The 15,438-nt window shown below is 46.3% G+C and overlaps 1 protein-coding gene across 2 annotated transcripts in view; it reads right to left on the reverse strand.

The window, feature by feature from the left end:
* The window catches only part of LOC147899024 (protein EXPORTIN 1A-like), a 107,362-nt gene that overhangs the window by 53,536 nt on the left and 38,388 nt on the right, over nucleotides 1–15,438 (reverse strand). For both annotated transcript variants that reach the window (XM_087378563.1, XM_087378562.1), the window contains exons 3-4: nucleotides 13,670–13,762; nucleotides 13,479–13,550 (exon numbers count right to left, since the gene is read on the reverse strand). In XM_087378563.1, the coding sequence (XP_087234689.1) occupies nucleotides 13,479–13,550; nucleotides 13,670–13,762 (165 nt within the window). The remainder of the gene's footprint in view (nucleotides 1–13,478; nucleotides 13,551–13,669; nucleotides 13,763–15,438) is intronic.

Here is a 15,438-nt window from a genome sequence, read left to right on the forward strand (position 1 = left end):
TATTGTGCATCAGCTCACAGTCAGGCTGACCCCTCAGCAAAATGGCAAAGCTGAGAGGAAAAATAGAACTCTCATGGAGATGGACAGATGTATGCTGAAAAGCAAACACATGCCTCATAAATTCTGGCTAGAGGGTTTAATGTGTGCCAATTACGTTTTGAACAGGGCTCCCACTAAGGCTTTAAAAACTAAAACTCCTTTTGAGGTCTGGAATGACAAGAAGCCTTCAGTGGATCACTTCCGAGTCTTTGGATGCCTTGCCTATGCACATGTGCCAGTTGAATTTAGGCACAAATTGTCAGATAAAGCCATCAAATGCATATTTGTTGGATACAGTACAGAAAGCAAGGGGTATCGTCTCTACAATCCTGCTACACGCATAAGTAGAGATGTAATATTTTCTGAAAATTCAGCTCACACTCAGGCTGAATTTCAAATGCCTTCATCTTCAGAGGATGTCTTTCAAGGGTTGCTACCCATTGCTTTGGGTTCCTCTGCTGATTTTTCTGATCCAAATCAGAATTTACAGCAACCTTCAAATGCTTCAGTTCCGCCACAGGATGTCTTGCCTCCTCCACAGGCAGTGGAACAGGTGGTGCAGCAAGAAATTGCAGACATACATGCAGCAAAAACAGTCCCAAACTGGCTGTTACAGACTCTCAGGGAAAGTAAACTTGATGCTCCATTACCTGGCAGGACTCGCAGTGCAGCAAGGCACATGGAAGGTGCTAATTCAGTGGAATCAGCATATGCAGGTACTCTCCTTGATGAAGAGGAGCCTGCCACATTTGAAGAGGCAAAAGGTAATGTGCATTGGATGAATGCCATGCACGATGAGTTGCAGTCCATTGCTAAAATCAGACTTGGGATGTTGTGGACTTGCCACAAGGTAAACATGCTATTGGCACACGATGGGTATTTAAAGTCAAACGGAAGCCCGATGGCTCCATTGACAGATATAAAGCCAGGCTGGTTGCTAAGGGCTATGCTCAGAAAAAGGGCATAGATTATGAGGAGACTTTTGCTCCTACATCCCGGATGACCACCATCCGATCAGTAATTGCAATGGCTGCACATTTTGAGTGGAATGTTCATCAGTTGGACATAAAAACAGCCTTCTTAAATGGGGACTTGCTGGAAGAGGTGTATGTCAAACCGCCTCCACGCTTTGAAATTACAGCAAATGCACTTCAAGTATGTAAGCTCAATAAAGCTTTATATGGGCTGAAACAGGCCCCTCGTGCATGGTATGCCAAGATACATGCCTTTTTGACCAGCAAGGGGCTGCACAATAGTCCTACTGAGAGCACCCTCTACATCAAGATGGATGGGGGGGAAATCTTAGTCATCCTTCTTTATGTTGATGACTTACTGCTCACAGGGTCCAATGAAGAAAAAATTGCAGATTTCAAAGCTGATTTGCAGACCAACTTTGACATGTCAGATTTGGGGCTGCTTCACTTTTATTTGGGGATCCAGTTCTCTCATGAGAGACGTGGCACTGTTATGTCTCAGTCCAAGTATGTTCAAAAACTCTTGGACAGATTTAACATGCAAGAGTGTAAGCCCATATCCACTCCTATGGAACCGGGGCTGAAACTCACAATGCATGATGCAGGAGAATCAGTTGATGCCACACTTTACAGTCAAGCTGTTGGATGCCTCATATATCTCTGCAATACTAGGCCTGATATTCAGTTTGCAGTATCTCAGGTGAGCAGGTACATGCACAGCCCCAAAACTATGCATTGGCAAGCAGTTAAGCGCATCTTCCGTTATTTGCAGGGCACCAAGTCTTTTGGCTTACTATTTCCCAGGGGGGGTGACTTGCAGATGCATGCCTACAGTGATTCAGATTGGGCTGGTGATTATGACACTAGGCAGTCCACTAGTGGCAATTGTTTCTTTTTGGGTAAATCTTGCATTTCATGGCTGAGCAAGAAACAATCTACAGTGGTTACCTCATCATGTGAAGCTGAGTACAGGGCAGCTTTCACAACAACAGTTGAATGTGTCTGGCTGAGACGTTTATTTGCTGATCTTCATCTGTCTTTGGAGGGTCCTTCTCCAATTCTCACTGATAGTCAGAGTGCCATTGCAGTGGCAAAGAATCCAGTGTTTCATGCTCGCACGAAGCACATTGAGGTTCACTATCACTACGTCAGAGAGAAGTTGCATGCAGGAGAGATCAGTATGATCTTTGTGTCCACACATGACAACGTTGCAGATATTTTCACCAAAGCGCTACCACGTGAGAAGTTTGAGGCATTTCGCAGTGCCCTGAACTTATATCCATTTGGTGATTGATCAGCCTTGTACATGACATTGGCACTGCAGGGGGTGTTAGAATTATAGATATAATTCAGCAGTGACCAATGTAATATAATAAGCTAGTTAGGGGCACTTTTCCCTCTTTAAGAGGTTTTTCCCCCTAACCGCAGTTAGTTCACTAACTATGGTTAGTGACTACTAAGGTTTTGTCACTAGGACAAAACCTTATCTTTCTCACTTTGAGTTGTGCTCACTTACTCTATTCTATTGCAACTACGTCTTCAGCTTCCAAGCTTCCTACTCTCTCAATCTCTCTTGCTCTCACTCATTCTCTCTATCCATCAAAGACTTCCCCTTAAGCATGAATTTGGCCATTTCCATCAATGTCAGATTCTTTCGCTTGCAACTCCATTCTGCTACGGAGTGTATGGCACTTTGCACTGATATATAATGCCCTGGGCTGCTACAATCGAAAAATTCACAAGACGTGTACTCCCCTCTCCTATCAGTGCAGAAGGTCAAGAGCTTGTTTCCACTCCCATTTTCAGCCATGGTGACAAGGAAAAGCTTGAAACAAGCAAAGATATCGAGTTAGGATTTCAAGGGATAAACCAAGTGTGTCTAGTAAAGTCATTCACAAAGGTGACAAAGTATGAGTACCCCCCAAGTGATGCTGCCCGCATACATCACTATGTCCTACATGCAACTTCCAAGATGAACCTTTCGAAATAAGATCCGTTGCATTTTTCCCAAAAAGCAGCCCTCACAGACAGGTCCACTACCATGTCCTTAGAATACATTTTCACCAAACTACCATAATTTGAGATGTCTCAATCTCTCATGTCATAAATGTGTGTCTAAAATTGCAGATTCAGCTATTGCATTTGCTTTTGTAACAACCGCTTTTCCATAGGCATCAAGATGATACAGCCCTCTCAAAGGTGTGCCACTAAGTACTATGTAGTAATCATGCCGATTGTCATACATGGCACAGCAATAACCGTCAAAAATAACTCTGAAGCCATTTGTAGAAATGTGCCTGAGATAGAAACCTTTTTTCTTGTTATACCTGAAACATACAACACTTCCAAAAAGAGTTAACTGTATCTCCCAAAACTGAAGTAGCACTTGACCAAAACCTCTCACAGGATAAGATGCATTCATGGCACATACAACAATTCCCCCCTTAGGTGCATCTTTCAAGGACTCAAATAACTTTTTGCAGGATGAAATTAGCTTGGAATCACCACTATCCCAATCAGACATAGAATCTGAAACTGACAAAGCTGCATCATGCTTTGACAGAAGTGACAGAAAATGGCCACTTTTGGTTACCACTCGACTGCAATGCCTCTCACTCCTCCCATGCAGGATCACATTCAATGGGATCAAAGGGATGTCCACGCACATCCCTTGCAGGACAGCCAAGGTCGCATGGGATACTTTGTCTAATCTTTATTATTCCCAAAATGAGGCCAAGGTTGCCTTTTTGCGGAAGAAGTTGGACATTGTGAATGAAGGGGACAGCATGGATGCGTATCACACAAAATTCAGGGACTTTAGAGAGCATCTCATCCGTGTTGATGAGATTGTGCCAGATTCTTAGGTGGTTTCCACGACATTGGATGAAGTCTTCGCTAGGCGTTGAGGTTGGTGGCCTTGGGTAACCCCAATTAGTACACTTTCAATCAACATGTTACATAGGAGGAGTAGAGCCGCTCAAATAGGGCTGCAAACCAAGCCTTTGCCATGGGTCACGAAGGCAAAGGAAAGGGGGCCGCAAATTCCAGCAAGCCCAAACACTCTTCTAGTACCTCTTCTACCCCAGCTGATGGACAAAAGAAAAATCACTGCAACTATTGCAAGAGGACCGGAGGACATCTTCGAGTGTTGGAGAAAAAGAAGCACAGCAAGGTCTTGCAGTGATAAATGACTAGTAAACATGGCTCATGATGGGTGAGAGTAATAGGACCACCTGTGATGGTGGTGGTGGTGGTGGTGGTGGTGGTGGTGGTGGTGGCAACAGGTGCCTGTGCCTGGCAACCAACAAGGAGCGCACCATGTACGACCACATGGCATCGTTGGTGCCATCAAACTTGTCCTTAGCTGAACATTCCGAGCAAATCACTCCTGGCCATTGCAAATCCCCAAAAAGAAAAGTGCGCTGCAAATTCAGGCCAAAAAAGACAAAGTCTCTGCAAATGTGAATTTCAACTGGCTGCTCAACTGAACCAAATGCAAAAATCTGTCCCCAAAACCTGCATACAGAAATCTGGGCAACAAAACTCTGTAACAGACAAATGTCAATGCAATGTCACTACAAATGAGCCCAAAGTTCCAATTTCGGAATGTGCTAACAACCAAAAAGTCAACAGAGTTGACTAATCTGACAAATGTACGGATGTCTGTACAATTATCGACTTGAATAGAGGCTGTTGAAATGAAGCAGATGGCTATTACGCCTGTTTTGGTAGCTGTACGAATAGCCAATTGCAAGTGGAAATGTCCAAGAAGTTGTTATGATTCAAGGCTAGCTTGGCAACCCCTCAATGGAGCAACTGAAGGATCATGGGAGCTGCGACCTAAGACTGGCACAAAAAGCTGCAATGGCAGTCATGGGACTGGCACCGCACATGCAGAAGCTACAATGAGACCTTGGGAGCTGCAATGTCAGTCGGGGAGCTGAGAGACAACAGCAAGAACTCGAGGGGTAGGTCGCAGGACAGAGTCAGAGCTAGGCAAGTTGAGGGCGAATCTGGAAGGTCATGAGACAAATCTGGAAGGTCACAGGAACTACAGGTGGTCTCGGGAGAGGCAGCTTCAATCAATCGCGACAAACTGTCTGTGCTGCAAGCTGCAAGCTGAAGCTGCTTTGAGCTAGAGTGATCTAAGCATAAGGGGAGAAGGCAGATTGGATCACGCAACCCGCACTGATACACAGTTGGATGCGAGGAGAAATGGAATGCAAGGGAGTACACAACCACCTGAAAGCAATGGAGCGTACTTGCAAAATGGATAATAAGAAAGTACAATAGTGGCCACTATATGGCCGAAACAACTTAGGACTAAGTGGCCTAAGTAGCCTAACTAAGACTAACTGGTCCTAACTAGCCTACAAGGCCATACCAGGACTAAGTGACCACATGTAACTCTCCTGGTATGTTACCCTGTGGATCCCAATACCGACGTGAGGGCTGCTGCTACACTGAACTGATGAATGCCCCCTCAATGGGGCCGATTATAGGCCAAGCAACCTTCCAATCTAGTCAACCAGACTAATGATCTAGCCGACTAGCTACAGGGCCTGCTAACCTACCACAGATTGGGCCGACCCAGTCTATGTATGTTGACTACTTCTACTGGCTGAACCTGCGATGTGCCACTGGTCCAACCTTGCTGCAGCACTGCAACCATACTATAGCTGACCTGATTCTAGGCTACTGCCTACCTGTCAAGTCCATCCTAGAACATGTAAGGGAGCTGCCATGTAAACGCCCTTTTGCTAGCTCTGTACTAACTCTTTTGCCCTCTATATGGGCCAATGGCTGGGCATCTTTCAGCCCAGCAGCAAGCCCTAAAGGTGGGCATTTTCACAGCCCTAATGGAGGACTCCATAACAACTAGCTCGTCATCCCAGTTGACAGAACTCTTGGAACAATAAGGCTTCCATTCATAGCCCTGAACAAGCTCCCACAAACCCTTATGGATGAATGTTGAGCTTCCAATGGTACCGTCGAGCTTATCCTCTTAAAGATTCATATACAGGAGTCCCATGGAACTATTCCAAACTCCACAACCTGCAACAACTGATCCTGGCAACACCCCCACCCCCCCACAAGCTCACTTGGATCTACATGACCTTGTACAAGAGATAGGCGATGGTTTCATCCATGCGTGATGCAATAAGGGTGGGTGGGATCATAACAATACCCTGCGCCATGTTGCTACCAACCCCTTTTCTTGTCCACGCTAGGTCGCCTGAAGGACTTGCAACCGACACTATGTGCTGTTCACTGTGTGTGCAGGCTGCACCAAACAGCCGCCTGCCAGTGCCACCTCAGATCGCCCTTTGTTCGCAACTCCAAAGCTTTGCAGCAGCTGATCAATAAGGGTGGGTGGGATATGGGCCGAAAGAATTCCCCGCACCAGTGCCACCTCAGATCGCCCTTTGTTCACAACTCCAAAGCTTCGCAGCAGCAGCTGATCAATAAGGGTGGGTGGGATATGGGCCGAAAGAATTCCCCGCACCAGTGCCACCTCAGATCGCCCTTTGTTCACAACTCCAAAGCTTCACAGCAGCAGCTGATCAATAAGCGTGGGTGGGATATGGGCCGAAAGAATTCCCCGCACCAGCTTGCTACCGACCCCTTTTCCTGTCCATGCCGTGTGCTGGCTGCTCCAAGCCTAAAGGACTTGTGGCCCACCAAGTGTGCTGTCCACTGTGTGTGCAGATTCCGCAAAACAGCCGCCTGCCAGTGCCGCCTGAGAGTGCCCTTTGTTCGCAGCTCCAAAGCTCACAGCAGCAACACATGATCAGCTCCCTCAAGGTGTCCTCTATGTGGTATTGTCATCAAGAATGCGTCATCTCAGCCCTCTAACTGCACATGCCTTTATGGATACTTCATGGGAGATTCTAGCAAGCATATCAGCATGGCATATTTGGAGATCCACATGCACAGAGGCCTTAGATGGTAATCAAACAGCTCCCCGACATGCTCTCTCCCTCCCCTCTCGCTCCCCTCACTCTCTCTAGCTCCTTCCCTCTAGCAGCCTTCCCGCTCATGCCTCTCTCTCTCTCTTTCGTATCTATGGTTCGAAGAGAGGAGCATGCACGACACATGTGGATACAAACTCAGCTTCCAGATGCTAGACCTATCTTCATGCGGTGTGCTATTTCCCTCCAGACACATCATCCTATGCACGAGAGGTCACTACAGATGGACATAGACCGTATGAGACAATCCATGATGACATCAAGGAGCTCTCCAGACTGGGAGACATCCTTGTACTGGGGGCTTCAATTCACGGACAAAAAATGGACAGGTGGGCTTGTTGAACTTCACAAATGACAGAGATCTACACATCGTGCCAGAGTTGATGCAACTGAGCTCGGGATACTTAGGCACTCTACGGATACCCCACAGGTGACAAGACATGGACGACATCTACTTGAGCTAGGCACTATCCATGACCTTATCATCTATAATGGTCTCCCTAGATGGCCATCCTCTGGAAGACTCACTTGCTTTCTGCATGTCAGAGGGTCTAGTACAATAGATATCTGCTAGGCCCAAAGACTCTATCTCACAGATACACTTCTTCACCATAACCACCACCCCCCACACTCGGAGCTGACCACTCATACTTGGCCTTTCATATCTCTGCCACCATGCCAGCCACAAAGAGAGCGCCTCCCACGCCCACATGCATTCAAGTCCACTTTGACTGTGCCCTTGATCCAATGTACGTGAGTCACCTCGCTAGGGAGCTCCTAGCCCTACTTGGAGATGATACAGACCTCACCAACGCCTCTGACACCCCGATCTCAGTTGTACATGACGCCGCCATCAAATCCTTTCCCACGACCCGATCTATGCGGATCCGACATGGGAAGATGCCTCAAAACCCTTGGTTTGACGACGAGTGCAGAGAGACGAGAGCCTACCTCACACATGCGAGGGCTTTGGGCCACCTAATGTCACCTGAGGCACATAGGATCTTTCAACGATTGACACGTCGTAAGAGGCGGGCTTTCCTCACACATAGGATGGATGAGATTGTCAGATATTTTCAAGAAGAAGACCCGACCACTGGATGGGGGTTTCTATTGGAAGGGAAGCCACCTATTCCCATCACTGACCCAGATATATTGCACACATATGCATGTTCCCTCTATGATGCCCAGATGCAGACACCACCGGATATGTCCTCTATGCCCAAGCCCACCACCTGTCACTTGTTCACCACACGGAACGTACGAGCTGCACTTCGTCGATTACACAATCGGAGAGCGCAGGACCATGAGGGCCTACAGACTGAGCACTTTGGACATGGACAAGAGATCTTGGCTCTAATCCTAACACAAAAGTTCAACCGGGCTGTGTCACAGCTTCACACCTACTTGGAGCACCACAACTATCATTCTGGTACACAAAGCTGGAGACCCTACGGAGAGGGGAAATTATCACCGGAGACCCTCGACCATCTCAATAAACCGCCCATTTACCTTCTTTCCTTGCTTCTTTCATTTGCCCTTTGTTTGAGTTGGGTCGGAGTCAACTCTTCAGTTATCCAAATCCTAGTACCCTTGAGCTTGTTGGTTTGTCTAAGGATCTTAGTTCTTAAAATCCTTTCTTTGAAATAAATATGTGCTTGGTTTCCCTTTCGAGTGATAAGGCTTATGTCATTTTCATCCCAACGGATTTGTGGCACTGCCTTCTTGAGTTGGATAATCTTTTCCTCATCAATGCATTCCTCTTCCTCTTTCATTTCAAAATAGCTAAGGCAACTATCTTGCAATCCCCCAATGCATAAAATCTTATTGTTACTTGCTATGGCTTGCTGCTCTCTTGCCTCTGTATAAACATCACATTTGTCGATCTTGTTATGTTCTGTCACTGCGATTCCCTGTCCCATAGATTTGAGCTGAGTGGTGACCATTTCTTGGACCTTGGCTACAAGCTATGGTGTAGGAGTTGCAGTATTGCATTGCTGTGTCTGCCTTCATTCTTCATTCATGAAACTGTCTTCTCTAGGGAAGCAATGTGGAGCTTTGCATCTCTGAGTTCTTGTTGTAGGAAGTAGATCCGCTCATATGGATTTGAAATCTATGAAAAGTCAAGGCATAAGAAGAAGGTGTCGATGCCATGGCAGCGTAGGATGGCTTCTTGTTAGCTAGAGTTGATGGAAAAAGCTTCGTCTTCGGGAACTCCATGCTGGGAAAGACCTGTGCGATCCGGGACCCCTTTGTTGAAGCTAACACCCCAGACTGATCTAGGGCCTCAACTCAGCCTGAGGCTGGGTTGAAAGACGACCCCCTTGCTGTTGCGAGACTTGCTGCGGCAACTAGGCGACGTTGTGGGCTAGCGGGAGGGAGAGAGAGAGAGAGAGGGAGGGAGAGGGAGAGACGCGGAGAGGCTAAGCGGGTGAGGGGGGCTCAGACAGCTGATACATTTCCCCGACCAAGTTTGCATTGGGCTCTACTTGATTGAGATGCGGAGACATAGGGATTCCCTTGTGCGGCAGGCCAGAGATCGGCTACAGTTGATGCCTCAGGACACCAAGCTAGACCGAGCACAGACACACGTCACTGATTTTTACGCATCAAGGCCAACACCAGATGAGATCAAGGAGGAGGAGCTCAAGGAGACAACAACACTATGGATAAGCAGTGAGATTCATCACCAGAATACGACGAGAGACACTAAGACCACACACGACACGTAGGGCCGCCAGAGCACGCACGATTGGGGTCCTACCTATCTCAGCCCTCCTCAGAGGGGACTGCCAAAGATGAGGCATTACTCTCGATGTAGCCCATGAGATCCAGGACAATGCACCCCCTGCCACCACGGAAGACATCCCAACAGGCACAGATACGTGAGCTCTTTGCATCACATCAGAGGGCCATCAGGGAGCCGGGTTATATGGAGCATGCACATGTACTTGGGGCTCTGACTCTGAGCAGTACTTAATTGCTCTTTTTCCTACTATTTTGTACTAGCTTTTTGCATTCTTAGCACTTAGTACTCAACAAGGGCCTTAGTGTGCCTTTTGCTTGCAGCCCACAGTGGCTTGTATGGGTTACATATATTATGTACTTTGTCTGATAGACCCGCGAGGTCCCCCGAAGCCGTTAATACACCTCTCTCTCTCTCTCTCTCTCTCTCTCTCTCTCTCTCTCTCTAGCGTATGCCTCTCTTGCTCTGTCGTATGCCTCTCCCTCTGTGTTGTACGCATGTTTGACGTACGTCGTACACCCCCCATCTTCCTTACGCAGAAGCCCATGGGATGCTATACTCTAATTTGGCCTTGCCAAGAAGGAAGGAGCTTCCAAAGTGTGGCAAGTTAGTTTTGAATTGTAGATATGAAGGATCAAGATTTCAGGTCAATTACACCTTGCCATGGCGTCTAGCTCAATGAGGCCGGGAAGTTGGACAATCAACGATCCGATGTAGATAGTCAAGGTTCATATACATTTGGTGGCTAGCACAATTTTGGAGGTCACTAAAGGAACAGAGTTGTTGTAGACGGCACATGAAGCGAGGCATTGAAGGACCTCGATGAAACCAAAAAATACAAGGAGAATCATCACACTCCAAAATCAATTGTTCACCACAATGATGAGCCAGGGAGGGTTGCACATGACTTCCTTGTAAAATTGGAGGTTCTTAAGGATCAATTGGCAACACTTGGTCACAAGGTGGACAACAACCAGTTGGCCATGCTTTTGGTTAGTGAGCTTCAAGGAGTTACACAAGGCTGGTAACAATCGCCAAGGATTACAACGAGGGGTAAAAGCAAGAAAAAAAAATGCTTTTACTACGACAAGCCTAGACGTTTTGCTAAGCAATACAAGAAGAAGGCTAACCAAGCATAGGATGAGGACCAATCAAAGACAACAAAATGTGCCACAGCAGTTGCATGGTAGTTAAAGAGCTTCTCTTGGTGTTGCTCCAAACATCCCTAAGGTAAAGTTTGCAAACCCACAAGTGACAATGTTCATGGAATAGTTCACAGTCTTGACTTTGCAGTGGAGGATGGCAGTTGTTTTAGTTAACGGACGGTGAGTACTACCGAAAGGGATGAAGAAGTGGGCATTCAGAGGTAAAGGATGATGAGCTTAAAGTCACCAGCGAGAGCATGAGTTCAAAATTACACAATTGCGCTACATTGGACAGTACTTTTGAGAGATACCTAACTTGCTGCAACAGCAAGCAACATTCAAGCTTAGTTTTCGAGGTTTGCCGTTATATTAATTTATAGAAGACTTCAATAGATTACTTTGGGGATCTTATTTTGTATAGGTTTTCTCAGGTGTTCAGAGAAAGGACCTTTTGTATAGACAAATAGGGAGTTCTTATTGCCGAGGCCTGCAAGACTGTTGTTGAGGTTGCTAATGAAGACTTTAAGGAGTTTTGAGTTGCTAAAGATCATGTGATAGAGAAGCTGCACCATGGTGGCCCACTTGCAATATGCTAAAAGAATCACACGGTGATCCAGTTGAAGCCTTTCACGTGAAGACTGGGAGTCCAAATACTGAATAAGTATCCTTATGCACGTGGGAGATCAGGTCACGAGGTTTAAGCTCTATGGACAGTTGGCAATTCCCAACAATGGGGATCCATGTGGACAGCCACAAGCTCATTGTGCAAGGTTTCATTGACAAAGTGTCAGATGGTGGTGCCACTTTGTTGACACATGCTTGGCACAATCCAAGCTGTTCTAACTAGATAGTCATCTGCCAAATGGAGGATAGCTTTGACATTTGCAAAGTTGACAAGAAGGTGACTTCGTGGATGAATCTATTACAAGTACCAAGATTGTTCAAGAGGCCTGGCACATTCATGATTGGGTTTCACATGTGGTCCCTGGTGTTCTATGGTGGCTTACTTGTACAGAGCTGGACCTAGAGAAGCAATAGTTCGGGTTCGAGAATTTAAGACAGGGCACGTCCTCAAATGGTCTCAAAGAGAGCGAAGGGTGAGCGTTGGTCACAACGGGTAGGGAAGAGGGGGTGTTGGCTCACCTGCAAGCCAGATCTGAGAAAGTCATGGAGGAGTGTGTGGCTACCATGTGAGTAGCATGTAAAGCCAACACAAGGACAGCACATGGATCCAGAGGAGGCGGTAGGAGGGGCTGCTGATAAAGGACACCCTTAATGCTGCAGGAGAAGAGCTGTGTGGGCAGCCATATGAGTTGCCACATGGGCTGTCTCAGGCCAGCCTACAGCTGGACAGCCCTGCAACAGGGCGCAGCAAAGACAGCCTGCAAAAGGAACTAGATAGGCCACAACACACATCAGCCAGCAGGGCTGATCGGCCAGATTGCTGGGGCCCAGTCGGATGGGGCAGAGTAGGCGTCAGCAGAGCAGTCGGCTAGCAGACATCTGATCAGGCTGATTCCAGACCTGGTCAAGCTGTAGCAAGCAAGCTCTCTTTTCTATGTCATGATATCACAATCTGTGGTTGGTACATGCATAGTTGTTCTCTGACATAAATTGCCATCCTGTAAAATCTCAGAAGATGTGTATGTCACTGGTTCAGCCTTATCTTAGAAAGTAGTTCAAAGAAGAGTACAGTCCTTTGCCACTGAAAAAGCAAGCCAAAATTCTAATTTTTTACGATTTTAATGCAGGCATATGTGTGCATCGTGTGTAAATCATTATAATTGAGTATCTTCAAGAATATGGTAGGATTAGTTAAGACAGATCATGCTGCCTCAAAATCGTATGGCAAAAGCTAGGAGCAATTGATTTGTGGACTTCAACCTCAAACACGTGCATTTCTTTTTACAAAATCTTATGCAGACGTATCTAAATGTGTACAGAACAACTGAATGCAATGCATGCATTTTTGCATTGTCATGTATGGTTATATGCATGTATGATTTCTCTCCATGAACTTACTCATAGACCAGCTTGCAAAATTGTATCCCCTCTTGAAGCAAATTAGGATGATACTCCAGAGCAAATTAGGATGACACTCCATGTATGGTTATATGCATGTATGATTTCTCTCCATGAACTTACTCATAGACCAGCTTGCAAAATTGTATCCCCTCTTGAAGCAAATTAGGATGATACTCCAGAGCAAATGAAAGTAGACATTTCAATTCTCTGAAAAAAGATGATGCTCCCATGGTAACAATGAAAAATGCAATCTCTGGCAATTGTTATAACCACAAAAAATCTCATTGGCAGTGCCTAATAGGATTCAGATCACAACTTGAGTCTATGTTCTTGGCGAGCAAATGACACCCAAATCAAATCCACAAGATTCAGAAGCAGAAGCACCCTAATTTTGCTGGCAGTACCCTTCCACAATCCACCAAAGAAAAACCAAAAGGTAAAGTGAAAAAAAAAACAGTTTCACACTTTTCCTGTGGGGGGCCTTTCTAGTACTAAGAACAAAAAACAGTCATATAAAACCTTGAAAGCCCATTCACCAATTTCCTGAAAAGGAACAGCAACTTAAGCAGTTGCATACCTGGACGAGGATCACATTTAGTTTATTCACATATAGACGTTCTCTTCGGAAAGAGACTTCATCACTCGAAAGCTGAAGTCAAAAAAAAAGAGAATGTCAAGCTGGGGAAAATGTTCCAACCTTACTCATGCAGATCTGAAAAAATGAAGAACGACCCAATCTCAAAGACCAAACATTCAAGTCATCCAAACCTGTACTATGAGATCTGAAATGTAGTTTTTTATTCCTTCACATTGCTCCACTGGTAAGGCATTCCACCGATACTTGATTACCCCCTCCAGCACCTAACATGTTAGTTTTAAAAGACAAATAAACACAGACCCATAATAAGTCTTGGATCAAAAAAGAAGCCAATGAATCTACTCCATTTGGCATGAATACATGTCAGGACTCAGAATGACTTCGAATGTTGGCATGTGTACAAAAATGCAATCACAATACATGCAAACATTCCTTTCCATTCTATCCGAGAAATATGATAGAGCTCGTGAAATGATCCTTCAGTGTTACTATCAGCACAATTTGACAGTTTAATGTAGACAACAATATAGAAAGAAGTGATATACTTTGCGAACACAACATACTCAAAGGCACTTATCCGAAGACGCTAAAGCTGGCTCAGAGAAAAAATTAACTTCAATTGGATGCTTTCGTAACAGGCAACGTTTGGAACTCTAATTCCTAACTAATGATCTTGTATGTCATGAGTTTCAGGGGCTTTCAGTTGAATGGCTTGGCAAGGGCACCAAGTGCCCTATTTATAGGTGAGCCCCTTCCAGCCCGGCTGACCAGGTCTGTCCAAACAGCTCACCAATGACCACAGGCTGGGGCTATAAATGTCTCCTAGTCACACCATTCTAGGGCCTCCATGCTGGGCTATTGCAGCCTGCACATGGGCCCTTCACCTTGCCCTCTGCTGGCCTAGATCCACAGCCCAAGTGGCTGCTTCCTCTTCATCAATACAATACCCCCCCCCCCTTTCTGCAAATCTGCGAGCTCCTGTTCATCCAGCCTTTGCTACCCATGTGGCATCCTTCCTCCTGCCACGTTACAGCCCCATTTACTGATACAGTCAGCCATATATGCTGTCTGTGTGTCGGCCCAACTGCTGTCCACACGGCAAGCTTTGAGGAGGTTATTTTGTATATGGTTCTCTCTCACGAGAGCATAAGAAATACTCTATTTGGTTGTCTACTATGAGAGTGGTGCACATGCAGAAGCGTGAGGAAAGAGACAGAGAGAGATAGACACAGGTGTAGACAATAGCAACTGTATATCCAGGTACAATCCCCAGCCGAGGGGGCTGGACAATGTGAGAGAATCCTCCAATGCCCTCCAATGTGCCACCGAGTGGAGAGTGGAGGGGGGCTTTTACAGGTTTACAGGCTCCAGCCAGCCTGGTGGGCTGGCCAATGAGCCGACCAGCCAAGGTCGGTTGACCTGACCAGGCCTGTTGGCTGACCCGACCCTGGTTGGGTTGGGTTGGGTTAGAACCAACTATACACATCGCTTGAGCGACCAGGTTGGGGCCCAGTTTGGGCACCCAACCCAGCCCTGACTACTACCTAATGTAACATGTCCAGGCCTACCTAATCCCATCCTCTCCGGTGGGCAAGAAGCCATCTCTCAATATATGAGATGCCATACTCTAATACCCTCTCTGCAGCTCATGGTGAGCTGAAGAAGCAAGCCGATGAAGATACAACATTGGACTCTCCAACAGCATGTCTATTCGGAGAGAGCACCGAATAGCATGGATCCTGGATCCACAATGCCACCTCAAACAGCAAATGAGATGTCCTCAGCTGTAATTTCCCATATTAGTCTCCATTGGGTTCCCAGTGGGGTATAATGATCTGTGGAACACACCACGACCTCTATTCTCCAATCAACACATCACGAACAAGAACCTAGTACACACAATGTCCCTAGTCTCTGTGCCAAGCAATGAACATTGAAC

The sequence above is a fragment of the Dipteris shenzhenensis genome, chromosome 8 (assembly GCF_047967505.1).
Source record: "Dipteris shenzhenensis isolate YYH24624 ecotype China chromosome 8, Dip_SZ_1.0, whole genome shotgun sequence".
Lineage (NCBI taxonomy): Eukaryota > Viridiplantae > Streptophyta > Polypodiopsida > Gleicheniales > Dipteridaceae > Dipteris > Dipteris shenzhenensis.